Source organism: Saccostrea cucullata, unplaced genomic scaffold (genome assembly GCF_032062105.1).
Source record: "Saccostrea cucullata isolate Sc308-1 unplaced genomic scaffold, CSIRO_AGI_Scuc_v1 ctg923, whole genome shotgun sequence".
Taxonomy (NCBI): Eukaryota; Metazoa; Mollusca; class Bivalvia; order Ostreida; family Ostreidae; genus Saccostrea; species Saccostrea cuccullata.
In genome coordinates, this window is record NW_026936399.1 from 161,971 (window position 1) to 189,493 (window position 27,523).

Consider the following 27,523-nt stretch of genomic DNA (forward strand, 5'->3'; position numbering starts at 1 on the left):
GACCCTTGTTTAATATATATAAAATGTATTACAGCAATTACCATCTTTTTAGCCATCAAATTTATATAGATATCCGGGATTTAAAACGAAAGTAAATTGAATGACATGAACATACCCGATACATAATTAAGACTAAAAAAAAACAGAAAAAAAAAAATTGATTATGGTATAAAATGGGGCTAGCACTAAAAAATTAGTCTGAAGTATTTTTATTATGGCCTAACACATTTTCAAAACATACCTAGAATATCTGAAATATTAAATATTATTTTTTCTCAGCTTATAAAGTTTCGCTGTTTGACATATTTGCCTGAACATGTAATTTAAATGTGGAAATATGCATTAAGTATTATCATCCTAATGTACCTTTATCAAATATATCTGCACAGCAAACAACATGCACATGTCTTTATTTACAGTTATGTATTTATATTAAAATATTTCAGACTTCGTCAGAGTGACGTGTTACTGAGTCATCTTCAGGGCTTTGCTTCCAATCCTGTAAATTACAAGTTACCGGACAGTATAAAGAATGGCCTCTCTGTGTTCTACATACCCCTCCAGTCTAGTACCCCAACCCTCAACTCTCAACACAACACAAAGTTTGTCTTCTACTATATTGGTTAAATTCGTATTGAATCTTCGTTGTGTGTTAAAAATGTTTTCATTTCACTCCGCAAAATGTTAAATTTTTTTTTAAACTGTTTAATGAGGGAATACCTTCATGTTAAATGTTGTTGTGAATTTTCTTTCATTTTTCCACAGGGATGCTGTTTTAAATCAGTTTGTCACATTCTGGAAACCAGTGGTTCATTTGGACACAAAAATTTGGTAAGAAATGTTTCAGAAACAAGGTTACCACAGAGTGGACATCCATCCCAAAAGAGCACATCAAATCTTATAAAAAAGTTGTGTAATTTCTTTAATACGAGGGTTGTCCCGTAAAATCGTGGACTAGTTGTATAGTGTAAAAAATAAACATCACTGCGTTCTGAAATTTTCACTATTATTTAGTACATATTTTAGTAATATACACAACAAATTTCAGATAAATATATGCATAAATAAACAAATTATGAGATTTTATGCCATGTATTGTTTCGGCTTACGGCGCATGGATTATAACATCAAAGTGTCTAAAACAGTGTCACGTTTTATCTTTGCTGAGAATGAAGTTGGATGAGTTCGACTTAAATTTAGGAATTTCATTGATACACATTCTTTAGTCTCCATAAACAGTCGAAGAACCAATTGGCAACCTCATGCGATCTTCTGAAGATTTATCAGTAAGTTATGGACAATATTCTCACCATCATTCAACTAATAGAAAATCTCATATCGGCGGTCTACTGTGACAGCGTCTTTTGCCATTACATTAGGAGTTTGTCCGTATGTTTTGTACTCCCCAGGGACTCGATCAAAAAAGAATTCGCTAAGAAAACTACTATTTCATTTGTATACTTAAGATATTGTGATATTTTTATAATCTTTTTTCTTCTATGGTCATTTCAAGTCTCTAAAGGTGTCATTACAACATCGAATTAAAATGGAACTGCTCTCTGGTGCGCCGTAACGTCATAAAACGTCGCCATTTTTCTTGTGTTGTGTTTACCACTTTCCCATTGCGAATGCTCCAGAAACTGCCAAAATTTAACCAAATGCCTTAAAATTTTTACAAAGACTACAAAATTGATTGTGGAATTGAATTAGGATAATTTTAATCCAAATCTTATATATTTTAAACTTTTATTTTGAATTCAAACTTGCGTATTCTTTAATAAAACCTTGGTTTTTTGTCCGTGCGCCGTAGGACAATACCCCGTGTGCATTCAAGCATAATAAAATCTTTATTTTTGCCTATATTTTATCAAAACAATTATCATGCACTTAAATATGATAAATAAACATTTACTGAAATTTTCAGCTTAGTGCGCCCATTACTTTTCGAGAAAAACGCTTTGTCCACGATTTTAAGGGACAACTCTCGTACACAAGCATGCACTCAACCAAAGAGACAAAACTCTTTATATCCCCTCCAACAGTGCTGTTAGGGGTATTTTGTGTAATTTTTCCTTAGAAACTTAACTAATTTTTATAATAAGAACATCTAAAAGTTATCACTAAACTAACATATACATATAGTTCAAGCATCAAAGTAAAAAAAAAAACCGACATTTTGACTTGCAGGCAGAAGTGGATGCACAGTCACCGGATAGGTATGGTGCTGGAACATGACCGCCCCTTGTCTAAGTACCTACACATCCCCGACTCCTGTGGGAGGTTCTACTTTGTCTTCTGTCGACAAGCTCAGCTGGCCCTACAAACCCTCCTCCAGAGCTGGAGTACATTTGTACTGGTGGAAAACACTGCTTATGTCAAGTATTTGTATGAGTAAGTACAATGTATGTACTTGTGTTTTGTAAATTTGTTGCTCAGGTCTCTTATTAGCTCACCTGAGCCTTCAGCTCAAGTGAACTTTTCTGATCACATTTTGTCAGTCGTCTGTCTGTTAACTTTTCACATTTTCGACTTCTTCTCATGAACCAATGGGCCAATTTTAACCAAACTTGGTACAAAGCATCCTTGGGTGAAAGGGGAGTTTATATTATTAAAATGAAGGGCCAAGTCCCATTACAATGGGAGATAATCAAGAAAAGACAAAAATAGGGTGGGGTCATTAAAAAATCTTCTTCTCTAGAACCACTGAGCCAGGAAAGCTGAAACTTATGTGGAAGCATCCTTTGGTAGTGTAGATTTTTAATTGTTAAAAAACTTAAGTGGAAGTTTTACATAAAAATATATAGAAAAAATATTTTAAAATCTTCTTCTCAAGATCCACTGGGCCAGGATAGCTGAAATTTATGTGGAAGCATCCTTGGATAATGTAGATTTTAAATTGTTAAAATCATGACCCCCTGGGGGTAGGGTGGGACCACAATAGGGAATCTAAGTTTAACATAGAAATATATAGAAAAAATCTTTAAAAATCTTTTTCTCAGGAACCACTGGGCCAGGAAAGGAAAGCTGGGGCCACAACAGGGAAACTAGAAATATATAGAAAAAATCTTTAAAAAAGAACCACTGGGCCAGGAAAGCTGAAACTGGGGTAGTGTAAATTTTGAATTGTTAAAATCATGACACCCGCGGTTAGGTCGGGGCCACAATAGGGAATCCCATGTTTTACATAGAAATATATAGAAAAAATATTTATGAATCTTCTTCTCAAAAACTATTGAGCCAGGAAAGCTGAAACTTATGTGGAAGCATCCTGGGGTAGTATAGATTTGAAAAGTATTAAAATCAATACAGGGGAGGGGAGTAGGGGGCCAAGATAGGTATAACAAGAGGGGGATCTGGTAAAGAACTGCATCACCCATGTTACTCAGGTGAGCGATGTGGCCCCTGGGCCTCTTGTTTAGGAAAGTATGAAAACAATTTTCTGAGGTAACTTATTGTTTAATGTCTGTTGTGTGAAATTTTGGATGTTTGTCATTTGCTTTCCTTAAACTAAAGAACATTTCCTTACTAATTGCTGGCTTTATTGCAACAAAACTTGTCTAAAAATGTCCTTGGTTAAGGATATTTCAAAAGGGTGCAGGGCAGGGACTCCAATTTAGTAACAGTAGTCTTTCTTTTAATAAAGTATTCTGAAGGAACAAGAATTTAGAAGTTCATCCAATGTTTCAAATGCTATGCATAGTTAATAATAATTTTAATAAAGTCATATAACCTTTGGTTTATGAATGAAATGGTCATTTCAGGGGAGAGTCTCAAAGTTCTAAAGAGCATCCCACCCATTTCCTGCTTTTGAGATTGTCCACTTCCAAAGCTCCCTGCATGACAATCAAAGCGGCTTTCCTGGGAGGAGCCTCAGGTTCCATGAGATACAAAGTGCTGAAGGAACTCAAAACAAAAGTATTTGCCCTGAAGTTTAAACAAGGAGGTTCCCAGATAGAGAAGAGCAAGAAATCTCCAAAACAGGAGAAAGAGACAATGGTTAAGAGGAAGCCACCCCTAAGCAGGGATTGGTCAGAGACGCCATGCTGCATCATGTTGACCAAACCCATGGAAAATATTCTTATCAGGTACTGTTAACCACATATTATTCATGATAAGTTTTCTTTACAATTTGTCAGTTTGAAATATATCTGCAATGACCGATTTTTGTGATTTAGGAATTATCCTTGACCTTCATAAATGTACAGTGAAATAAATAGTTCACAACAAGAGATATTTTTTTTGTAAAAGAAAGTTGCAAAACCTGTTAGAATTTGTAGCTTGGAAATGAAACTTAATTTACATTTATATTCTTTTGAGTCTATAATGTGAGAAAAATTAATTTGATTTAGCTAGTTTGTGTTGAAAATGTAATGAAAACTGAAGAATTTTTTTTTTAAAAGAATATCATTCATATCCCCTTTAATGATTGAAAAATAAAAGAAATGTAACTACAGGATGGAAAAATATACTTGTATATTACATGTATGTTTGTGGAAATGAATAATTTATAAATTTTTTCCTCTGTCTAGTTATGAGCGGGTACCTAGTGACATGACAATATTAGAGGATCCCTCTCGTTACTTCCCTAGTCACATGACAGCACAACAAATCGCCAACAAGACGGTGCTGGCAAATGCCTTCAACACATTGTCTCGTTACCTGTATCATCAGCGCTGGATTTGGACCATCAGACAAGGAAAGGTGGACATCAGTATGCAAGCTGTGGGCAAAATTCTCTCCACGCTCACCAAGTAAGTCAAACTGCAAACTACTACTCAGGCAGTTGTGCAATTCATTAAAATGCCACATAGTTTGTTAACATCTTGGCAAATATACCTCTTTGTCTTGGTTTGATTTTCTATCTTTGGACTGTAATTTCAGATTGAGACTACACTAGATGTGTAAATACAGACGTGTAAATTAGATGTAGAAATACTGCCTTTATGTAGCATGCAAAACAGTAAATCTTTTGTGCAATAAAAACAATCAGTGAAAATACACTCTGCCTGTAAAAATGCATGATTTGTCCCAAGGAGATCAAGTATATTAATAATCAGTAATGGAAAATCACCTAGAATTAACAAATTATTTGTATAGCAAACATAATTGTCTGTCCTTAGTAAGTTGCTAGTGATTCACTGTCCATGTAAATATTTTGTAGAATAAGGCTTCAGGAAGGATTCCATTTTGCCTCCAGTAATTCAGGAATTGTCAACATGGTGCTAGAAACAGATATGAGGGTACAAGTATTTAGTCGACAATTGAAAATTTAGTACATTTTGTCATTGATAAAAGAGAATATAGTTGTTTTTGTATGCAACCTGTCAGTAATGCCAAAAGATATTCTTTTTGAACATACATACACATACATGTAAATACACAATCTGATTCAAATCAGATCTTTGTTACGCTCCAAAATTATGATAGTGGTTGTACAGCGACTATCAGAATTTAAGAGCGTAACAAAGATCTGATTTGAATCAGATTGAATCAGATTGGTAAATATGGTGGATGCAGGTGCACACACTGACAGTTATGAATTATTGATATCTAAGTTTTATGAAAGAAAATTTTTATCAAAATTTCTGCAGTTGAAAAATTTGAAATTTGTGTTACTTATTCCGTATTTTGTTTCAGCACAAGTCAGAGACAGTCAGTTCTGGGACAGATGTCAGTAGATGTGTGGTACAATACGTGATATTCCCCCCACAAGTCAAAACTTCATGTACAAGGTTAGTAAGAACAATTTTATTTTTTTTTTACGTGTAATTCACTGTAAGAATTCTAATATACACCAAAAATATATGATTTATTGTGCAGATAAATGTTATATAAAGTAAATGGCTTCTTAATCCTTTTACTTTGAAAAATAAATGAAGATTATTGATAAATCTTTAGTTTTGACCCAAGTCCTTCATCAAGGCAGTCAAAATTTATTTTTTTATACCGTATAAGTGGAAATTTTAGCGAGACGCAAATTTAGCGATTTGTCTATAAAAACTGGTATTTTATATTTAGTGAGAAGTAATTTTAGAAATTTTAAAGTGCTCACTAAAGAAGCTATAACAATAAAAATGCAGAACTTTAATTTTAAGCGATATTTAGTTTTAGCGATCTCAGTACCCTCTCTAATAATGCAAACATTAAATCCTCACTAAAAATTCTGCTTGTATATTATTAGTTTGGAGGAAAACACCATAAAATTATAAATTAATGAAGAATCTGGTACACTATAATCAGGAATGAAAGTTAACACTGTAATGCTAAATTCCTACTATATTCACCCTACAAAAGAATATATTATTTTCCACTAAAGATTTTCTGTAAAAAAAGAAAATAAGAGTTTGTGATTTGTTTTCATAGTGTCTCAGAAGATGACATGGATATGTTTGAGCTGACTGAAGCAGACGGCGACCTACAGATTGTGACAGAATGCTGGATAGAGCCTCAGTATGGAGTTGTTATAAATAGCACGCCAGAACGCCAGCACTGGGAGGGACTGACCTACAAACAGATTGCCAGGGCGGTGAGTATCCTGTAGGATAAATATGATAGATGCAGTAAGTTCATATATGTAAAAAAAATTTATCTCAAACAAGGATATGTCATACCGTATAAATGGAAATTTTAGCGAGACGCAAATTTAGCGATTTCTACCTAAAATCTGGCATTTCGTTTTTAGCGAGAAGTAATTTTAGCGTGTTTAAAATGCTAGCTAAAGAAGCTTTTACAAATAATATGCAATTAATTTTTAGCGATATTCAATTTTAGCAATGTCAGCACCCTCGCTAATAATGCCAAAATTAAATCCTCGCTAAAAATTCTACTTATAAGGTATACCCTAAATATGTGAAAGTGAGTCCTCAGTCTTGGCAATATTAACTAAATACAGTAAAACATACTTATATTGAAGTGACAGGGATGGATAATTTTGCTTTGATTTAAGATTGATACATTATATCTTAAATTATCAATACGTTGTATTTCCATAAGTGAACTCTTCAGAATTAGAGGCACGTTTGGTCGTCTGACTGGGACAGCATGGCGTTGCAGATAATACAAAAATTGCCAGTCTCAATCCAATTTTAAATGTTAATTGCATTTGTCATTTTAACTAAAGAATAGAAGAACTAAAAGACATATGTAAGAGAGCGAAAACCCTAACTTTATCGTCCATTAATAAAAACTAAGACATTTTCGAGGTACTGTGAAATCACTAATTTTCATGGGGGTTTAATTTTCGTTGTTTTCGTGGTATGAAGAGACCCACAAATTTATGTCCACCACGAAATGCAAATTTTTTATATGCACAACTACTAAAAAGTTCTTCATCTACGAAATCAAATCCCCATGAACCAACATTTTTCCTCAAACCACAAAAATTTGACCCCACGAAAATATGTGATTTTACAGTATGTGTATTGTCCTTAAGTGTACCATTACGATAAATAGATACATACGATCACCAATAGATATAAATTGATGTCGTTGTCATCTCTACTATTGATGTAAATAAAGTTCACAACAATAAAATATTTCATATGCATTCTGTTAGGATTTGTTTATTGACATTCAACATTTTGTTTACATGTTTATGTTACGTTTGTCCCTGAAATCCCGCGAGATTTGTAGATTCTCTGACTTTTTCACAAAAGAGCGCACTAAGAACTATAACTCTTCAATTGTGGAAAAAGAACGTATTTACAAAATATTTTAAAGTCACGGGGAATGATAATCACTTCTTTATAAGGTCAATTCATTATGTGTGTTTGCTACATGTATTCAGGTGCTTTACTTTAAATCATTTTAAAACCTTTGGATAGATGAAACACATAAAGCTTAAATACTTATCTCAAAGTGAAATTGAGGGCCAAAGACTATTTTCAGATGGACACAGCCCAAAATGTTTGTTTCTTCTCTATGGTTATCCTGTATGGTATACTTATAAAACTAACAAAACCCCTGTTTACATAGATCACCATCTACATCTGTCATTTAAAGGAAGTGCCATACTATTTGTAGGTTTGGACACAAATGCAGTTGTACATTATTCCTTGCATACCAAGGCACTTTGACTTATTTTTAGTTAATTTAATCATTTTTATGCACTTTCAAAAATTCTCTAATACCTTATCTCTAATTTTTTAAAGATTTTCATTTAAAAAAAAAAGAAGATTGTCTGTCATACAATATCTAAAAAATGACTCCATTATAAACAGAAGCCTGACTTTAAGTACATTCAGTACTTTGATTTTTGTTAAATTTTTGCTTTCTGACTACCAGTACATGAAAATTTTCTATGCAGTAACATTCAGATTACGATATTATTTTTTTTTATATAGAGAGATGCATGTGTAGATTTAAGGAATTGCAAAACATAATTTAAAAATTAGGAAATCTTCATTTACGTAGAAGTAGCTGTATTTCTATAATTTCTTATGTGTATATAGACAATACTGCACCAAGAATGTCCATGCTGCTGATATACAAAGTGACATTTTCCTTAATTGTATCTAATATATTTTTTATATATTATATAATTTTAAGGCACAATGTCGTACTTATTGGAGTGTCGTATTTTCTTGTGGATTGCGAATTGCAGTTGCTTGAAAATAGGACAAATTGTGTGTGTGACTGTGAATGCCCTCCTCCTTACAAACATTCCTGCATTCCTGAAGTCACAGTGTTGACTTTTATTTTAGGAAGTTGAGAAAGTTGATGATTTGATAGTCAAACAGAAGGTCTGCAATACCTTTGTCGTAAAAACTGAGGCACCTTGGTAAGAATTTGAGTGAAACTACAAAATTTGGAGGAATGTGATGAATGAATTTATTCATTTTGAGTGGATGCAGGATATGTCACTCATACAGTTATTTTATTTGTATGGTACGGTCATACAGTTATTTCATTTGTATGGTACATGTACAAGCATTGAGAATGGCTCCCTTGATCATTTACAAATCCCTATGCTGGCTGCAGTCAAAGAGGTTCAAATTGAAAAATTATTCAGACTTCTGTATTACTAACATTGCAGGTTTTTGAGTGTCTTTAAGAAACTTATTTGTTTGAATATATTTTGGGGATTCAAGCAGTTCAAAAAAGTAAAATTGAAAGCATTTCATTTAATGCAGTTTTCTTTGCAAATTATTGATTTCTGGAAAGAAATTTAACTTGAAGCTTTTTTTTCTGCATGAAAGTATAAAATGAAAAAATGATGTTATTTCTTGATTGCGTCTACTGAAGGGAATTTTTTTAGTGTGTAAATTCTTGATTGAGCTTGTCATTTTTTCATTGATAATTACTATGGGGAATTTCACATTTGTTTCTGCAGGTGATCTAAGATGCCAGATATACTTTTCTTCCAAGTACTGGCATTTTTATGCTGTTGTGTATTTTTTGTGTGAATTCCGAATTACGTGTCTAAATCACCAAGTTATGAATGGGATTAGATAAACCGGGTCAAAATTTGTTTCTTAATTTTATCAAACAGGAATACCTGGGTTTGTCAGGATGGACTCGTTGGATCATTTCTGTGCATAGTTTGATTGTCAAACTTCAAAATATATTTTTCTTCCTTGTAGGGTCAATATAAAAGGTAGAAGATTATGACGACTCTTAGTACTGAACACAAAGTCCTTGCAGCAAACAGAGAGAACTGTTGAGAAGGGGTAGAGAATTGAATTCAAGTCAGTTTATTGCCAATTTGATTTACAAGCAGTTCAGATATTGTTCTAATTCTCATTCCAAATCATGAAGGCAAGAGAAGCCTTTGGGCAAACAAAAGCGTTGTTGAGCATTTTAAAATGCCTCGATGTCCAAGCGATGTTAAGAAAATTAAATAAAATCATGGGGTCCCCTCTGGAAAAATATCTTGTCAAAGTAAACACTGGCCCTATTCACGTTGACATTCATACTCAGTATTGAGGTCATTGTTCACACTTTTAGATAATTAAACCTTTGACTCTTGTAATAATTAAGAAAGAAAATTATGAAAAAATAAGTATCTTGCTATATTATGGTATGTATAAAATAATAGAATACTGAGTCAGGCCTATCGTGTTCTTGCTTTTATCGTGCAAAGTCGAGTTGTAAAGCAAGGCACATTAAACATGCATAAATTAATTCATAAGCTAGCCAGCAAGTCTATTCATATCTCATTTTTAGCTATCCAAGGAGACAGATTTGGTTTAGACAAAACCTTTTTTATTATTGATTAGATTCAAAAGGCAAAATATGAAAGTAAAAACTGCCCCAAAATGTAGATGAAATGTTTTTGAGCCAAAATATCCTATAAAATTTACTGAAGGTTTACCGTAACATTGTGCCACATATTTTAACAATTTACAATTTATCAATGCTATACTTAAAATTCAACGAGGGGAGGGGGGGGGGGGGTAGAAAAAAAAATGTGTGGATTTCATTTTATTATTATGAATGTTAAAATTATTTAAATAAAATAAAGAACAATCCTATTCAAATAAAATTATGTAGATTAAAAATACAACGGTTAAAATATCTTCAAATGAATGATTATCACTGCATGTCTTTACGTCTGATTATAGAGTTTACTTGGAATTTGATGTTGACACGATTTATTAGAAAAGAAGTTTTATCAGTAAATCTGTATGTAAGTAAATTATCAGACTAGTTTTATCTAGTACTGTGCTGGATTATACTAATCAAAAATGGACCCTGAATCCTGTGACTAGCTCATCAGGTGACAAACTGCGAAGAGAGTGTTTACATTGGTTTACATATTGTGTGATTTTTATGATAGATAATTTGTCTTATGGCATGAGAGAGGTCAAGTTTCATTCACCAACTGATAATTTAATGAGAAAAAATAAACCTTGTGCACACACCCTTCTTTCATTAGAATTATGAGACAGAATGACTAGTAAACTCTAATTTCTTATTAAAGCATTTACTTATGAAAATGAGCCAGACATATATGTGCTGCAAAAAAGGCTTTTTATCATTTGACCAATGTAGAATTGCATTATAAGTGTTACTGATAAAAAAAATTGATGAAATTGATTGAATTTAGGGCATTCTTCGGGGCCGATTATAAAAAAAGGGGGTATGAAGCCTACAGATTCATAGAAATTCTGCTGTAGATTCAAGTTGCTCACATTTTTTTTTAGATCTACAGTATCTTTTAGGTAAAATTAACCAACATTGGCTTGAGGTTAAAGAAATGTTTGGGGCCCTTTTTCATTTTCTTTATCTAGAAAATGAATTTCAACATTTTCATTTAATACTCGAATACATGTAAACCAGAGAAAACTTGAGGTTTCCTCCGTTTTTGTCTAGCTGTACCTCTGTCTGTATGTTAGTCTGTCCCACTTGGTTTTCCACACTTTTTCCCCAGAAGCAATTAGAGCTGATGGTTTTTATATGAGTGAACATTGATAAGTTCTGTATCAAATATTCAGTATACTGGTATTTTGCTTCATTGTCACTTGACAGAATTTTTGCTTGAATTTCTAAGGGGGACCAGATTTTCCAATTTGATTTCCCTCACATTTCTTACACACTTGCAAATTTTTTTTTTATTGAGCTGCTTTTTTGGTGTGTAACTGTACCTTGATGGGTTATGATAAGTTTGCATTGCATTTTGTTTTGCTTCAGATTGATTTAGAATTACAATGGTCTTTTTAATTTTGGAAGGAAATGTGATTATACTTGCTAGTAAGGAACCAATATTACTTATGCAGTACTCACACTTTCAGATATTTTTTTTTTGTATATGCCTTGTATCTTTATGAGGATTTTAACACAATTATGATTAATACCCTTCAGACAAAAAAAATATTTAATATAACAATGATTTTTTTCAAACCGATGAGTCACCCTTCCAAAATTATCAAGAAAAACTTTTTGGCCAAGTCTTAAATTTGTCTGTTTGCATTGTCATTCAGACAGGACACTGTGTTTGGCAGAATACTTAATATTAGTGATAAAACAACAAAGATAAGGGCAGAAATTTGGTTGTGTTTTAACAGGTCATTCATATAGATCCCTTCCAACAAAGCAAGGGAGAGAGGGGGAGACTAAAAAAAATCATGCGTGGACAGTTTTAGATAGTAGAGGTGACTGTGTCAGTCTATTTCTTTACGTTTGCTTGATAGTCCCCCTGTTATCTTCCACAATCCAGATTACACTATCAACATTAGAGCATAATATTATCAGTCAATATAAAGAGAGATATGCAAACACTAGATTTTCCTTCAGTTTGTTGGCTATATAAAATAATTAACTTTCCAAATTTCTCCTCATCAATTGACCATAATGCACTTATCAGGGTTAATAAAGGTCTCCTCTTGCTAATTTTGTATGCAAGGTTTAATAAGGTACATTACGAGCATGGCCATGAAACAGCAGATACTGTGTAGAGTAGAGGAGTCCATAAACCTATAGCTCTTAAGGTCCTCGGCTAGTCTTGTCTCAACTTGTCACCCCTCAATAGATAGTAGAATCTTCCCATGGTATGTCAAAGTACAAAGTCAGTGTTTGCGATCTCTTAAGAAGGGTCCATAAAAATGGAGGCAGAGGGTTTCAACGCCACTTACAAGGATCCTGACTTGAGGTTACACAGTAGCCAACTTTGACTTCAGAGGTTCGCATTGACCCGAACCAACAGCTATACCAAGGGACATCCTTAAACACTGATGCTGGCTGCTTGAAATTGATGATTAAATGTTTAACTGCTTTTTTGAAAAAGGAGAAGGGGAGTTTTCTGTATTGGAAGTAATGTTTCTTTTTATTCAGAAGATGTATCAATGAGTTGGAAGGTTTGGTCTCAGCAATATAGGTCTTACTGCCAGATCTAACTCTTCCAGCTCACTGCTGCATCATAGTGTAGTCTGCTGTTGTCAGGGCCATGCTCCAAGAGTAAGTACCATTTTATAAAAGGGAGTTAACTTTTATTGGATAGGTGTGTTTTTTGAGGCATAAGTTTACATTGTGAATTGAGAGTGTTTAATTTCTCCTTCATGCTGTGGTCACAGGAGATAGGGCCTTGGGTGAACACCTGCTATTCCCAAGTCGATTTGATCTGGTGGGAGATTGTTGGTCTCTCATTGATTCATTTCTTTAAAAATGTTTCCAGAATTTTCTTTTGGGTTAGGAAATGAATATGATAGTACTGTATATGGAATAATAGGTTAACAAAGGAATTGTTGCTAATTGTTTGATGGAGTAAATTTTTATTGGATTATTCAATGATTTTTCTTGTAAAGTTACTGCATTTTTACTGCAATTGTTGCTGCATATTTATTTGATAATATTTAAGATTTAATGATTCAACTACCTTTTTATTTAATTGATGCACTGGATATAGCATGGAATTGGTAGAGAAATATGATTGAAATTTACTTTTAAAGTCTATCTAGCAAAGGGGTAAACAATTGTTAATGATTAGAAAGATGAGAACAAATTGTTAGTTTACAGCAACAGATTTTAAAAGTTATCAGCGTTATAATCAAGACCTAATTTTCTGCTGACTATGCAAATTAACCGGATACAAGTTAAAAACAATTTCTCTTGGAAAAGTATGTACACTGTAAATTGCGTAAATATTATGAAATTATATATAAATCATTGCTGTGTGTAAATGTACAAGATAATTATATTTTGGTGGAGAATTTTGCATGGTAATGCTAAATAATTGTAATCAATTGATGTTTCACTCTAAATATCTTTCAAAATAATTTGTTCCCATATTTTTAATGCAATATTGCAATTCCAGGATTAAAAACGTAAAGAATAAGTCAATACTCTCTGAAAATTTTAACATGCCCAGAGTTGCTGAAAAAAATTGTGACTGGAACTCTTCATAAGGAGGTGAAAAAATACTGTAGAAGTACTTTTTTCCGTGTGGTATTAATTTACGCTATGTACGTGGTCACAGAAAAACCACGGAAATTTGTCCAAACATACTTAATATAAATGTAAGGCATATAGTGATAGTCAAGAAGATTCGCGTAATTTTCTACGCGGATTATACAGAAATTGTGATTCCGTGGAATTATGACCCCGCTGAAAAAAGTAGGTCTACAGTAGTTTGATATAGAAAATATTAATGATACAAATCTTGACAATAAAGAATAATGCCCCCCCCCCATCCAAAGTAAATCCAGTAGATACGGGTAGGCACTAAGGCTTTCCCAGGGTTTTTAATGGTTATTACATAATTTGACTCATGAAGCCACTTTTTATGGCTGCTGTGTGAACTAATCAGCACATCAATGACTTCATTAATACCCAGATATGCTGGAATTTGTTTTTATGAGGTGAATAATGAGATTACATGAGTAAACAATGTTACTCTCTCTGAGTATACTCGGACTTATCTTGGACCATCGCTTGTTTGTCTTGCAATATTTATATAGGCAAACAGCATTAAAATTTTGAGATTTAAAGTCAATAGGCTGGTGGGTGAAGGGTTTGAATATTGGGGTGTTTTATGAACTTCGTTTGTGTGGTTTGGGTCATTATTAAGGAACAGATTAAGATTTTAAGTTTTAGAAAGAGTTTTGAGGAAATAAATTCAAGGATACAATTTATTTCATATTTTTCCTGTTTCTACTCCTTTTGGAAGGAAGAGTATCTAGAAGATAAAATAAATCTGAAAAAGAAATATTTAATATTTAGGCTAAGTGGTTAATTTACATTAATATATTTAAAACCTACATCAGCAAAGTCTTCCTAAGGTGAGATTATAAGCAGAACTGATAAAAAAAAATTCAGTATACTGTGCAGGGCGTATACCCCCATCGAGAAATCACAAGAAAAAAAATCACAATCAAATATTTGTCATATGTCTTATCTATTGATTTGGCTAGCTTTATTGATTGTTGTTATGATCTTCAAAACTAGAGAGATATATACAGCGAGGCTCTTTTTATTTAATATGGTAAGAAAAATATTCAACCCCATAAGTTCCTACATGCCTGTACATAATCGCTGGGTCTGAGTGCGTGGCGAGGGCCTGGGTAGATAGTGCTAGTGGATTAGGTTTCACTCTGTGCCTGTTAGGATTTCGGATGAGCCACGAATATCTGGGTAACCTGCAGGCAAACATTTACTTTGAACAAATAACCTGGGGGTTAGGGACAATTTACCATTTTGAGCTAGGTGCCTGATAGGTCCACATGGGTTTCACTTGTGCATTGTCTCTGGAGTTTTTTCAAAGAGCAAGGACTATTTGAGGGGGAGGATTTTTTTCTTCTTCTCTTATTTGTGATTTTATTTGACTGTTGTGAGAGGACTTAAGTATTTACATTGATGGACTAATATTGTGGGAGTTTGCAGCTTTGGTCAGTTATATTTCTAAGATGACATTCCTCGAACTTGTATTTCATTTGTTTTTCCAGTGACGATTAATCAATTTTTTTCGCTTCCTGCTTTATGGGAAATAAGATACAAGGTTTCACATATTTTTTGCTACTTTCTTTTCATTTTTTGATGAATAAGCCTATTTATATTTGTCAAGGTATATTATATTTTCAGATTCGGATTTCATATTGTAAATAAAAGAGGTTGCGTTGTTCTTTAATACAAGTCTTATTCTTCCTTATCTACTTTCAGTATTTGTTTGTGGAAGGTATTTATAAAGTTATAAATTTCAGAGGACAGTGAAAACTATAGACATTTACAGGTAGACATTGATATACGATTTTAAGTCTTAGACAACGGAGTACCTAAAAAGAAGATTTAAATTCTTTCTGAAGTGCATATTGCTCTTGTTTTATGTTTCCAAGTATATGAACTGTCAATGATGGAGTAAGATGAATTTGAAAAAATGGTCTTTTAGAGGAGAAGGTATATTTATTTGATTTCCGTTAGACAAGCTCGGGTGCATGTTTATTCAAAGTCATAATGAATGCAGAAAAGGTAGATGTAATACATTTTATGGAAAATGTGTTGTAATTTTCTTATGGAAAAGTTTTAGCATAATTTTTCTGGAGGAAGTGTTTTATCTCGTTGAGATTGGATGTATTTGGAGTGGAGTTAGTTTTTTCTCGTTGAGATCGGGTGTATTTGGAGTGGAGTTAGTTTTATCTCATTGAGATTTGGTGTATTTGGAGTGAGTTTATCTCATTGTTAATTTTTATCTCATTAAGATCAGGTGTATTTGGAGTGAGTTTATCTCATTGTCAATTGTTTTAGGGAGATTGAGATCGGGTGTATTTGGAGTGGAGAGAGTTTTATCTCATCGTTAATTGCCGGGTGAGATTCAACTCCTCCAACTGCACACTACGCCAGCTAGCAGCTCACGGACTTATCTCAGTACTTTGGTGCAGTATTGGTCAATATCTTAACTCTTTTTCTGGCCTACGCCAGTTTAATTCTTGTGAATATTTGCACTTCCCTTCAGAGTTAAAGAGGTATGTATGACTCTGCATAAAACATTTTACATTCATATGAAATATTTGTTAACGAGAATACATTGAATGTGTGTGTAGATAATTTTTTTTCTGTGCCTGTTAAACATGGTTATAAATAATGTATGCATGAAGACAGAATTTTTTTGCATTGTAATGAGGAGGAATATTTTAGTTAATATTATGAATTTATAGGTAATATTTAAGATTTTGATAGAAATTTTCTGTAATTCCTGAATATTTAAGTATAAATGAAAGTTTCACAAACAGCTAGTTTAACAGCTAGAAATTGTTTCAAGTTTAAATGATAAATATTTACTGAACCTAAATTTAGAGTAAATGTTTACAGATTCTTGTATTTACTATCGTTAAAAAGTAGACTAACCGAGATAATCTGTCTAGAAATAGAATTGATGTAGACCAAGAATTAATTTGTACTTTTCTAACGTCATCAAATGCACTTTGCAACTGTCTCTCATACTAAGATGACTGTTTACTCTGCAGTGATGTAGACATTTTTCTGATAAACTTGTAGATAACTGCTCTAGTTACAGATAGTAACACATGTACAAAGGTAGCAGATTGAAGTTTGAAGCCCACTTGAAGTACCAGTATATCAGATAGATATTATTAACGACTGAAGAAGCCTCCGTAAGTATGTGATAGGAGGCCAACCTTTAGCCACCACTGAGATGTGTGTCGGTAGATGGAATGATCTGATAACTGATAAACCCTTGGCCTGTAGCGACGAGATTGGACTTGTCCCGGTTGCCTGGGAAAGTTGGTCTTGTGATTAGGGGGTGTTTGTGTACCGATCTAACTTGTACCATCATCCAATACCCCACTTAAATGGAGACCACAGAGCTGAAAAGTCCTGCTATCTTCTATCCCTCTCTGATAACGCTGGACAAACATTGGCAAGCAGTATAGGTATATATGTAAAGAGTTGTTGAGGATCTCATAACTGTTTCAACAACAAAGTATAAAACACTAAACAGACAGTCAACTTAGGTGAATGAATGCATTGCAGTATTACATAACAAAAAAGTGCATGTTTGTACTAAATATTTTTTGAGTTCATTTATTTAATATCTGTAAATAAAACAAAACATTTATTTTTGTGTGTGTATGTGTTCTTTGTTGTTTTTTAACAAGCAAACAAAAAGTGTACGTGTCTTAATTCTGACTAGGAAAAGCACAAGTAAAAACTTCTTCATTTACATGCATTTGTGAAATATCATCTGCATTTAGATGAAAGCTTACACTACTGCTTTTGACCTTGAACAGTTGGATGTATTTCACAGGTATCAAATCCTATGTACAGTATAAGTTTCTTGGATTTTAACAGACAAAATAAAACAAGTTTAACTCAAGGTTTTTGTCAGACTGTTAGAAAAATAATCCAAAATACTGATATTACTTATTGGTTTGTTACTGACTGTCTATGGAAATATATTGGGTTAATCAATTCTGAAGAGAGCATAGTGAAGCTGCAGACTTTTAAGGGATGGATCAGCCCAATTTATTTCCATAGACAATCTGACTTCTTCTAGCTCAGACATGTCAAAGGTAGTTAAAAATAAAATTACACAATAGAAGAAATATAATTGAATTTTCTCTAAGTATAAGGCCTAGAAAAAAAAATATGTTTGTTTCCGCTTTCAGGCTGAAAAAATATAGGGTAGGTAGGTAGGCAATTTTTTTTTTTTGTTGAAATTTTTTTTTTTGCTTCTTTAATCAAAACATGTATAGAAGTAACATTAATGACAAAAGAAATAGTGTTTTCAAGCATTTCTGTGACTTAAACATTATAATAAAAAGAGAGACCCAAACTTCTTTCTGTCTTGAAAAGCTTTCAAAGTTTGATTCTTAATTTTCCCAGGGTGAAATCTTGCATATCATCATGACATGGGACAAAAGCATTAGAAAAATATTTAGGGTCGGCACTATAAATTAGGGTCGGTCAGGAAAGCGGAAACAAACATATTTTTTTTCTAGGCCTAATGTCATTTAAGAAGGGGTCATGTAGATCAGAGGTCAAGGCTACAACACTAAATCAGAGGTCAAGGCCATTACACTTTCCATGACATATTTAATCTAAAGACAGAAGGAAATTTGGAGAAAGAAAACCTTGAGTGGAAAACATACATTTTATTGGTGCCAACTAATATTTCATTAAAATATTTCATTAAATACAAGGTTGAAAAAATGAATGAAACAAACATTTGGGCTGTGTCTTTAAAAAGAAGTTTATTGCAGAATTTGATTCTTACCATTTTCTGAAGGGTTCATATAAGACTATATGATAACCTGTATAATGTTCATTTTATCAACAGTTTTATCCCAAAGACCTGGAATGTGTGTCGAGTCTGGTGACCTTTGAGAACTTGCAGTATGTTTGTCAACACCCTGCTGTGTTTGAGGACCTGCTACCATGGCAACCAGAGGGGAGGTATAACAGAGGGGTTTAAAGTCTGGTTATAATGTTATATAAGTGCAGTTTGCTAAAGCACTTTTTAGACTTGCAGTTTTTGCATTATGGATAGTTTAGGTGTTACTTTTATTTGAAATCTTCATAATTTATCTTTCTTGATAAAAAAAAATGAGAATGATTAAGTTACTCCAATGCAATTGTCACCCTTTACTAGAGACAGCCATCACAGATGTGTCTTCCTGCATGGCAGAAGCTATAAAACAAATAAGATTTTAATTATTCTGGAGAAAAAAATCAATACACAATCTCAGAAAACACAAACAGAGTCTTAAAGGGGCATAGACACAGATCTGAAGTTAATATTTTCTCAAATTTTCTGTATAACATTATACAATTATGGACTCGTATTATTATGGCGTGAATATTTATGTCCCAATATTCACAAATGAAAAATATTCATATTGACTGAGGTGTGTGCATGTGTATATGGATATTTTTCTGGTGGGACAAACATTAATTCAAGGGCCAAAATAGATACCATAATTGTTTTATTATATAGTCCGAATTTGAATAAATAAGACATTGAAGGCTAAATGACGACCCATTTTCATTAACGAACTCCCGTCATTAAAAAAAAATATCCAGATTTAGTACAGTTTGTCTCCTCCGTGTTTTCCTTCCGAGTTTCGCTTTGTAAGACATCCAAATGTTAAAAAATAATCCTGAAATAGGTTTGAATACTCCCAGTAACTGTTTTCCTGGTCAGATACGTAGCTCGCTGCGGCCGTTGCAACCATTGTTTACAACGTTGTTTGATGTTTTGATTGTGACGTTACAATGCCGTTACACGCGCAGTGACCTTCCGGTGAATACGGCCTCAAATCCGGTGAATATGTAGTGCTATGAACTGTTTGCGTTTGTATAGATTATATAGGGATTATAAATAGACTATATAATAATATGACTTATATAATGCATTATTATGCTTCCTGTCAGTTTGTCTCTAGATAACCCATACCCTACTATTCTCGCATAGTGGTCTAAGGATTTATATAGCGTAAGCATACTATGCCGAAATAGTGCACGGCTTTATCTTCTGAATAAAATGCATCAATGCACACACCGGGAATCGAACTGACGACCATGAGGTTGACAGTCCGATGCCTTATCGATTACGCCACAGAGACGATCACTGATTAGGAGAATTTTAATAAATATATAAACTTAATTTATACAATTGACACAAGAAGGAGAAAATAGACAAATATTATTTGAAAACAGTTATATTTATTCTAAGGAATCTTAGATAAATGTGTACAACAAAGTATCAAACTAATTACATACAGATCGTTAGATGAATTGATATCATGGGGTCATTAAAACGCTTTTTTATAGAGCGCTTGATTGAAGGATGTAAAAGAAAATTATCAATGAGAATCCACGTCTGTAAACAAATCAGTCTTACTAACAAAACAGAAAATAAAGATGAGTATCTTTGGGACAGAAAATTCTGACTTATTTAGAGAAAATACTAGTAACCAAAATAAATAAGCATGCAACTAATTTTAGCATGAAGATTTTGAATGAGTTTTTGCAAGTGCGCTGTGTTACCACCATTATTTTCAGGAAAAAATCAAATGGATTGCCGCATAAATAATAACAACAGTCAGCATAATAATAACAATAGTGTTGCATTATGCATGTACTATGCCTAAATAGTAGGCAGGGTTTGACACATAGTGCACTCGCCTCCGGCTCGTGCACCATGTGTCAAACCCTGCCTACTATTTAGGCATAGTACATGCATAATGCAACACTATTATATAAATAGCATTTCATACGAAAATGTAATAAATATCTTTTTTCATCTTAAAGTTATTGAAACTTAAAATTTCTGGACGGATTTGCTTGACACATCCTTATACTTTCACAAATTTTCATTTTACTCTTAATACTAAAGAAAAGAGGCAATCTTGTTGTGTATTAATGAAAAATATTAAACTATTATACAGAAAATTCAGAGTAGAAATGTTTGAAACCAAAACATACATACATACAGTATATTGTCAGTCCGTGCTCAGAGTTTAACAAATTGAATACACCCGCGAAACATAAACTGTTATTGTAAACAGGGCAAAAGCTCTGTTATTATACCCCCCACTTGAAAAGTGGGAGGGTATATAGTAATCGGTATGTACGTCCGTCTGTTACACTTTGGGTTACATATTTCTTATCCACAACTCCTCTTATACCACTGAGTGAAATTTAATGAAACTTTCACAGAATCTGTATTACATTATATAAATGGTGCCTGTTTTGGAGGGTAACAGTTGAAATTGACACCCCTCGGAAAACCATTGTCAACCGACGCATCAGCGTCGGTTGACAATGGTTTTCCGAGTGGTGTCAATTTCAACTGTTACCCTCCAAAACAGGCACCATTTATTTTATTATACTGAATGTCTTCTTAATTTAAGTCAGAAAAAAAGAAAATCGTTGATCATCTTTACGTTCACGTTTACAAAGCTTTCAAACTCCTCGCTACTTCGAAAAAGATTTACTGACCTTTTTATTGTTTGTTTGATACTCTAAGAGTCTTTTATCATATAAAGTTTCGTTATTTCTGCACTCGCAAGCATGTTTCGTCTGTCGTTTGTTGTTTTCAAGTAAGCTACATCGGACGCAAGCTTTTATTGACGTCAACTTTATTCCAGTTCTTTCAAACGTGCAACTGACGTTTTGAGAATTCTACGGTGAACCGTATGCGCATAATATCCACGCATGTAGCATTACCATTGTGTTACCCGTTGTCACATGCATTGCTAAGGCTGAGGGTAATAGAACAGATTGTTAACTGCGTCTAAACCAATCAGATTTTAGTATTTAACATGAAAGTATAATAAATTGCCATTGTGCACCTCCTATTTTACTTTTTGATCCCACACGTATTTTAGGTTTCCCATAGCAAAACATAGACATTGTCATTATATTCTTACCTATGACGTCAGATATGACGGCTTCTAAATAACATTTAAGATACCAACGAGTTATTCCTCTTTACACGTTACCGTACAACAATTAATAGCAACACATGGACTTTATGGGAGGCTGGAGGTATCATTTAGTGAGCTTATTGCTCACAGTACCTCTAGTTGCTATTGTTATTGTTTACGATTCACCGGGTGTGTTCAACTGTTAAAGTCTGAACACACCACTGCACACACACTGTCGATATACTGTGAGTTTTAATATTTTTCATTAGTATACAACAAAATTGCCACTTTTCTTGAGTATTACGAATAAAATTATAATTTGTGAAAGTGCAAGGACGAGTCAATCAAACCCAACTAGAAATTCAAAGTTTCAATAACTTCGAAATTAAATAAGATTTTTATTATATTTTCTTGTGAAATGCTATTGCAATATATAAGTCGTATTATCATATAGTCTATTTATAGTCCCCATATAATATATATAAACGCAAACAGTCCATAACACTACATATTCACTGGATTTTATGCCGTATACATACAGAAAATTTGAGAAAATATTAACTTTATATCTGTGTCTATGCACCTTTAATCTAAATACTGGTATAGATTCATCTTTTCAATAAACGTGCATATGTAGGTATGTGCATGTGTATGATACATTTAGATCAAAATCAAGATGGGACAAACATTAATTCAAGGGATCAAAATATGATACAACTAAAACTTGTTAAAAACAAGATGCGATTATGGAACACAGATGCCCCCATATGGCAGCTGATGGTGAAGATAAAAAATGTTGTTACCAAAAGAAAAGACTTGTCTCAGTGTTTATACTTGTAAAATATGAAAACAATAGCACCACCTATTTAAAGATATGGCCAATATTGAAGTTCTTTTTAAAAATTTGAGTCAAAGGTCAAGGTCACAAGGTCAAAATTAATAGTGCTCAGGGGGAAAACTTTGTCATAAGGAACACACCTGTGAAATATAAAAGTTCTAGTAGTATTCAAAAGTTAAAGCCAAGATAAAAGATTTTCAAAAGTATAGACAACCTCCAAGGTCAATGTCAGAAGGTCAAACCTGTTCTTATACAAAACAAGGTCTTGTCACAAGAAATACACCTTCAAAGTATGAAAGCCTTTGTACTGACTGTTCAAAAGTTATGGCCAAGATAAAAGTTTATTGAAAGTGGGTCAAAATGTAAGATCAAGGTCAAAAGGTAAATAAATTCTTTTTCCTATAGAAGGGTCTTGTCACAACAATCATACATTTGAAGAATGAAAGCCCTAGCACCAACTGTTCAAAAGTTGTGGCCAAGGTAAAGTTAGGTGATTTGTTGCAAATGTGGGTAAAACTCTAAGGTCAAGGTCAAGAGGTCAAATATGTTGGTACCCAAAGAAAGGTCTTGTCACAAGAGATGCAGATGTAAAATATGAAAGCCATGGCTCTACAAAATCAAAATTATAACATTTTAATAAATCCATGAAAATCTGTCCCCACACATTTTAATGATTCCATAGTGAATATGTAAAATTAACCTGGCCTTGATAAAATACACAGCACGCATCACCATTTGACAAATAGATTTGATGCAAGTTTAAAACATGTCACCACCTAATGATTTCCCAAACTATAAATGGCTTTGTAATAATTATAACAATTAGGTACAGAATATAGATAACTACAGTATTTACACTTTTTACAATAAATAAAGGCTACAGATAACATCTTACACTTCTTCCAGCATTTGCAGCAATGCTGCGTCCAGCTCTCCATATGATGATGAGTGTCGTAGGGGGCCAATTTTACCCAACATTCACCAGATGCCGCTGGTGTTTGACATCCTGTCATTGGTGCCCAAGAGTCAACAAGCAGAACTGCTCTTTTCTTCCTTTATTCTTGGTAAAGCTTTGTTATTAAAGGTCTATTTTCATAAGCTATGGGTTTTATAATCATCAATAATACATATATATGTGTGAATGAAATTTTCATGAAGAGACAGTCTTACACAAGTGAAAGTAAAGCTCTTATGAATAAAAATTGATTAAAAGTATATCAAAATTTTTGATTTGATGTGTATCTTCAGTAATGCTGAAATTCAGAATTCTTTTCAGGAAGACCAATAGAAATCCACATGTTAAATATAAATATCTTTAAGTATCTTAGTTCAGATGACTCATCTTCTAGAAATATTAAACAAAACTGACAGAATGGAACCTCTTTGTATTAACAGAACCTTTCATTTAGTGCAAATTTTGATTATTTGTAATTCTACCTTGTGACCTTCTTCTATTTGGTTTATAGTGAAAGAGACAGATGAAACCTTCAGAGATATCAAAGGCTCCAACAACCTGCTGCTGAATCTGTTCTTCGGTGAAATCAAGGGAAGAAAAGTGCAGGAGATCCCCCTCAGCATCACAGACTCTCGGAGGTTCCTGCAGCTGTTGGTGGGCAGGGACAGAGATGTTCAAAACAATCCATATCCATTTGATGTCAGCAATGTAAAACATACCATAGACAAAGCACCTAGTCAACCTGAGAGTCCCAATAAGTCACCCAAAGCTGTATCTGATTTGGAGGACATTCCACATTGGAAGTGCTTTGTGTCGTCTGCTAGTGCTAATAAGCTTTTCATCAAGTTTGTGCCAGCCTCTTATGAAGATTTGCTGAAATTACATGGGGCTAGTGTAGAGACTAAAAAGAATTCCTTGACATTGATGAAAGAGGCGGTGCCAGACAAAGTGAAGATTTTAGAAAATGCAAAGGTAGAAAGGCAGATGTCTTTAGATAAAGAAAATGCAAAGGTAGAAAGGCAGATGTCTTTAGATAAAGATGAAAAGAAGGTGGAGGGTGAAAAAGGCATGGAAGATGAAACAGACAATAAAACCACAGAAAATGAGGAGGGAAAATCTAAACCTCTTTCATATGTTATACCAGTTTACTTTTATGAATGTCACCTACAAAATATAACAGACTCTCTAGTCAACCCTTGGAACTTTTCGAACAAAGAAGACATCTTTGAAGATTGGACCTTTCAAGTGGATGAGGAGTATAAAAGCCCAGCCCTAAAGAAGCCTTCGGTAGATTTGAGTGCCTTTCACAAGACAACATTAGAGGAAGGAGGAACGAGTCCAACATTTAGAATCCATCATGAACGCCGCTCAACAGAAAACAGTGATAGTGAGGATCTCGTACAACAGTCCACTGACTTAAGGGAGTACTACTGCAGCAGTTTTTTAAATGGTATACTTTATAACATTGCAATATTTATATATTCTTGATGTACATTGTATACAAAATGTTCACTCTTTAGTTCAAGCAAAATGGGATGAGGAGGGGGGGGTGATTACAGACTTGAGTAAAATAACTGTGGAGGGAGGTCAAATACCGGTATATATTTTTGAGGCACTAAGGGCAGATTTGCACCACATAGAGAAGTAAATTATAGTTACTGTAGTAATTACATAAGCTGATACAAATACACAATATGCACCACTGAATCATCATAATCTCAATGATAAATTGATTCTGCTTTCAGGTGTCTTTCAGAGTTTACAGCAAGGTTTTCTGGTAGATCGTCAGGACATAGAGGCAGCCATAAACAACATCTGTGAGGAGACGCACCCCATTGAGATAGATACGACTTCCTTCCTGCATACTTCCTGTCGTCACTTTCAGCAGCTGGTAGAAGAAGCCAAGACCTCGGTAGCACTGGTGGAAACAACAGAACACAAAGAAGATGGCCTGAAAAGACAGACTTCTGTCAGATTTGCTGATGAAGTAGATGGGTATAAAATGGCAACATAGAGTTGTTCTTCAATGTCTTAAACACTGATATCTTATAACGTGAATATGTTGAAGTGATTAAGAAATCCCAACTACTAAATCTTTTAATTATTTTACCCTTAATATCTGAAATACTCAGATATCTCAAGTTTTTCATCAGTCCAATTGATTTCAAGATAAGGAGATTTAATTGCATATCTACGTGTATATGCTACTGTAGATCACTAAATTTTCGATTAGCGAGACAAAATTTTCACGAACTGTGGTTTTTGCTCTATATAATCCTAAGGAATACTATTATACGCAAGAATTAAATTTTGGCGAGCACACTGTCTCGCGTAATTACACGAAATTAAAGTTCTCGCGAATAAAAAGTGATTTACAGTATACATAAGTTGCAAATTTATTATCTAATACATGTATATATCTCCTCTAAATTTTGAGTTGTAGGAAAATGTTTCCCAAAATATTTTTTATCACAAAAACTAAATTTTAATTTCAAATTATTGGAGATTAAAGAGAATTGCAAAGATTTGTTATAGTTAGTCATTAATTATTGAAAATGCAATAATTAATACAAGGGGGATTATTTTCTCTTGATTATATTTAAGGTTATATAGAATATAAAACTTACATATATTTTCACTAGTGAGTTGCTGACCTTTCCGTCCCTCCCTGCTGTGCTTCAGATCCCCCGAGGCCGAATTCGTCTGACATCCCCTCCCCTCCCAGACAAATGTGAATATTACGAGGGACTCCATGACATCATTAGGGGAAAGTTCCTGGACATCGTCAATAAATGGTTCAAAGTTGTGCCGTCTGCTCCAGATTTTTACTTCTACTGTCCAGACTCTGTACCAATGGAAAACAACGTAAAAATTACTGCTCTTTTCTCTAGCCCTTTTTAAGTGATTAACATTCAATTACATGTACATATAAAAAAATTGATAAATATCCTTTGAATTTGGTCAACAAATTTTCTTGGAATGTCATCATATTTGTTTTTGAGATTTCCTTGGTTTCCGGTTGCTAAATGTTTTAAATTTCATAAGATAACCATAATATATTCTTATTATGTACAGTGCTTGATCCAGTTTATGAAGAAATTTGTTCTTTTTTGTTTCACAGAATGATTCAGACAACTCTGACATTGTTAAATCTGGTAAGTCTGACAAAATTCAGTACAGTAAAATTTGTAGTATCAGCATGTCCAAATTGGACAGAGTTTTACTGTACCAGATATATTTATAATCTCCAAGTACATGTACAAGTAAATAAATACAGTATTCTCTTTTTTTAATATAAATGTATGTCCATCATCTATAATTTTTCTTTCTCTATTTGAATTCATTGTACAGAGACCATAACAGCAGAAGAACAGGCCATAACTACAGAAGAACTACTAGACGACAGTATCGGCTTCCAGGAGCCTGAGCAGGACTCGGATCAGAAAAACAATCCAGATTTTGCCTCCATTGCTTCCCAGAGGGACTCGGATGAAACATTGTCTTTTGAGGAATCAGAATACGACTTTTGCGAGGAATTGAAGTTGCATGAAAACGAGGATGACTCGGTGCCACTGTTTTTACATTTTACTTGTACTGTGAAAAGTGGCATCCAAAATGAAAATGTTTCTGTCAGGAAACTGGTGCCATGTATAGGTAACTTGCATAATTTTTTTTAAACTTCAGTTTAAAAATCTGTATCAATTTGGAATTTAGGGAAAGGTTTATGAATTTATTTGTTTAGAAAAGACAATCTCAGTTTCCTCCTCTTCTTCCTAGAGGGAGGGGGCATACTGCTGTCTTAAATCTACAGATATATATATATATATAGAGACCCTATATCCTTACGTCATGACCCAAGAGACAGATAATATGTCTGAATGGAGGGGAGGAGAAAAAACAGGTTCAATCTATCAA

General features: G+C 33.5%; 1 protein-coding gene across 1 annotated transcript in view; it reads left to right on the forward strand.

The window, feature by feature from the left end:
* The window catches only part of LOC134245491 (KICSTOR complex protein SZT2-like), a 61,678-nt gene that overhangs the window by 6,426 nt on the left and 27,729 nt on the right, over positions 1–27,523 (forward strand). Inside the window, 15 exon segments of the mRNA XM_062727765.1 lie at positions 447–602; positions 766–831; positions 2,188–2,391; positions 3,762–4,085; positions 4,530–4,751; positions 5,162–5,240; positions 5,638–5,732; positions 6,364–6,526; positions 18,725–18,840; positions 23,560–23,717; positions 24,120–25,058; positions 25,354–25,603; positions 26,251–26,473; positions 26,730–26,763; positions 26,960–27,262. Of these exon segments, the coding sequence (XP_062583749.1) occupies positions 447–602; positions 766–831; positions 2,188–2,391; positions 3,762–4,085; positions 4,530–4,751; positions 5,162–5,240; positions 5,638–5,732; positions 6,364–6,526; positions 18,725–18,840; positions 23,560–23,717; positions 24,120–25,058; positions 25,354–25,603; positions 26,251–26,473; positions 26,730–26,763; positions 26,960–27,262 (3,332 nt within the window).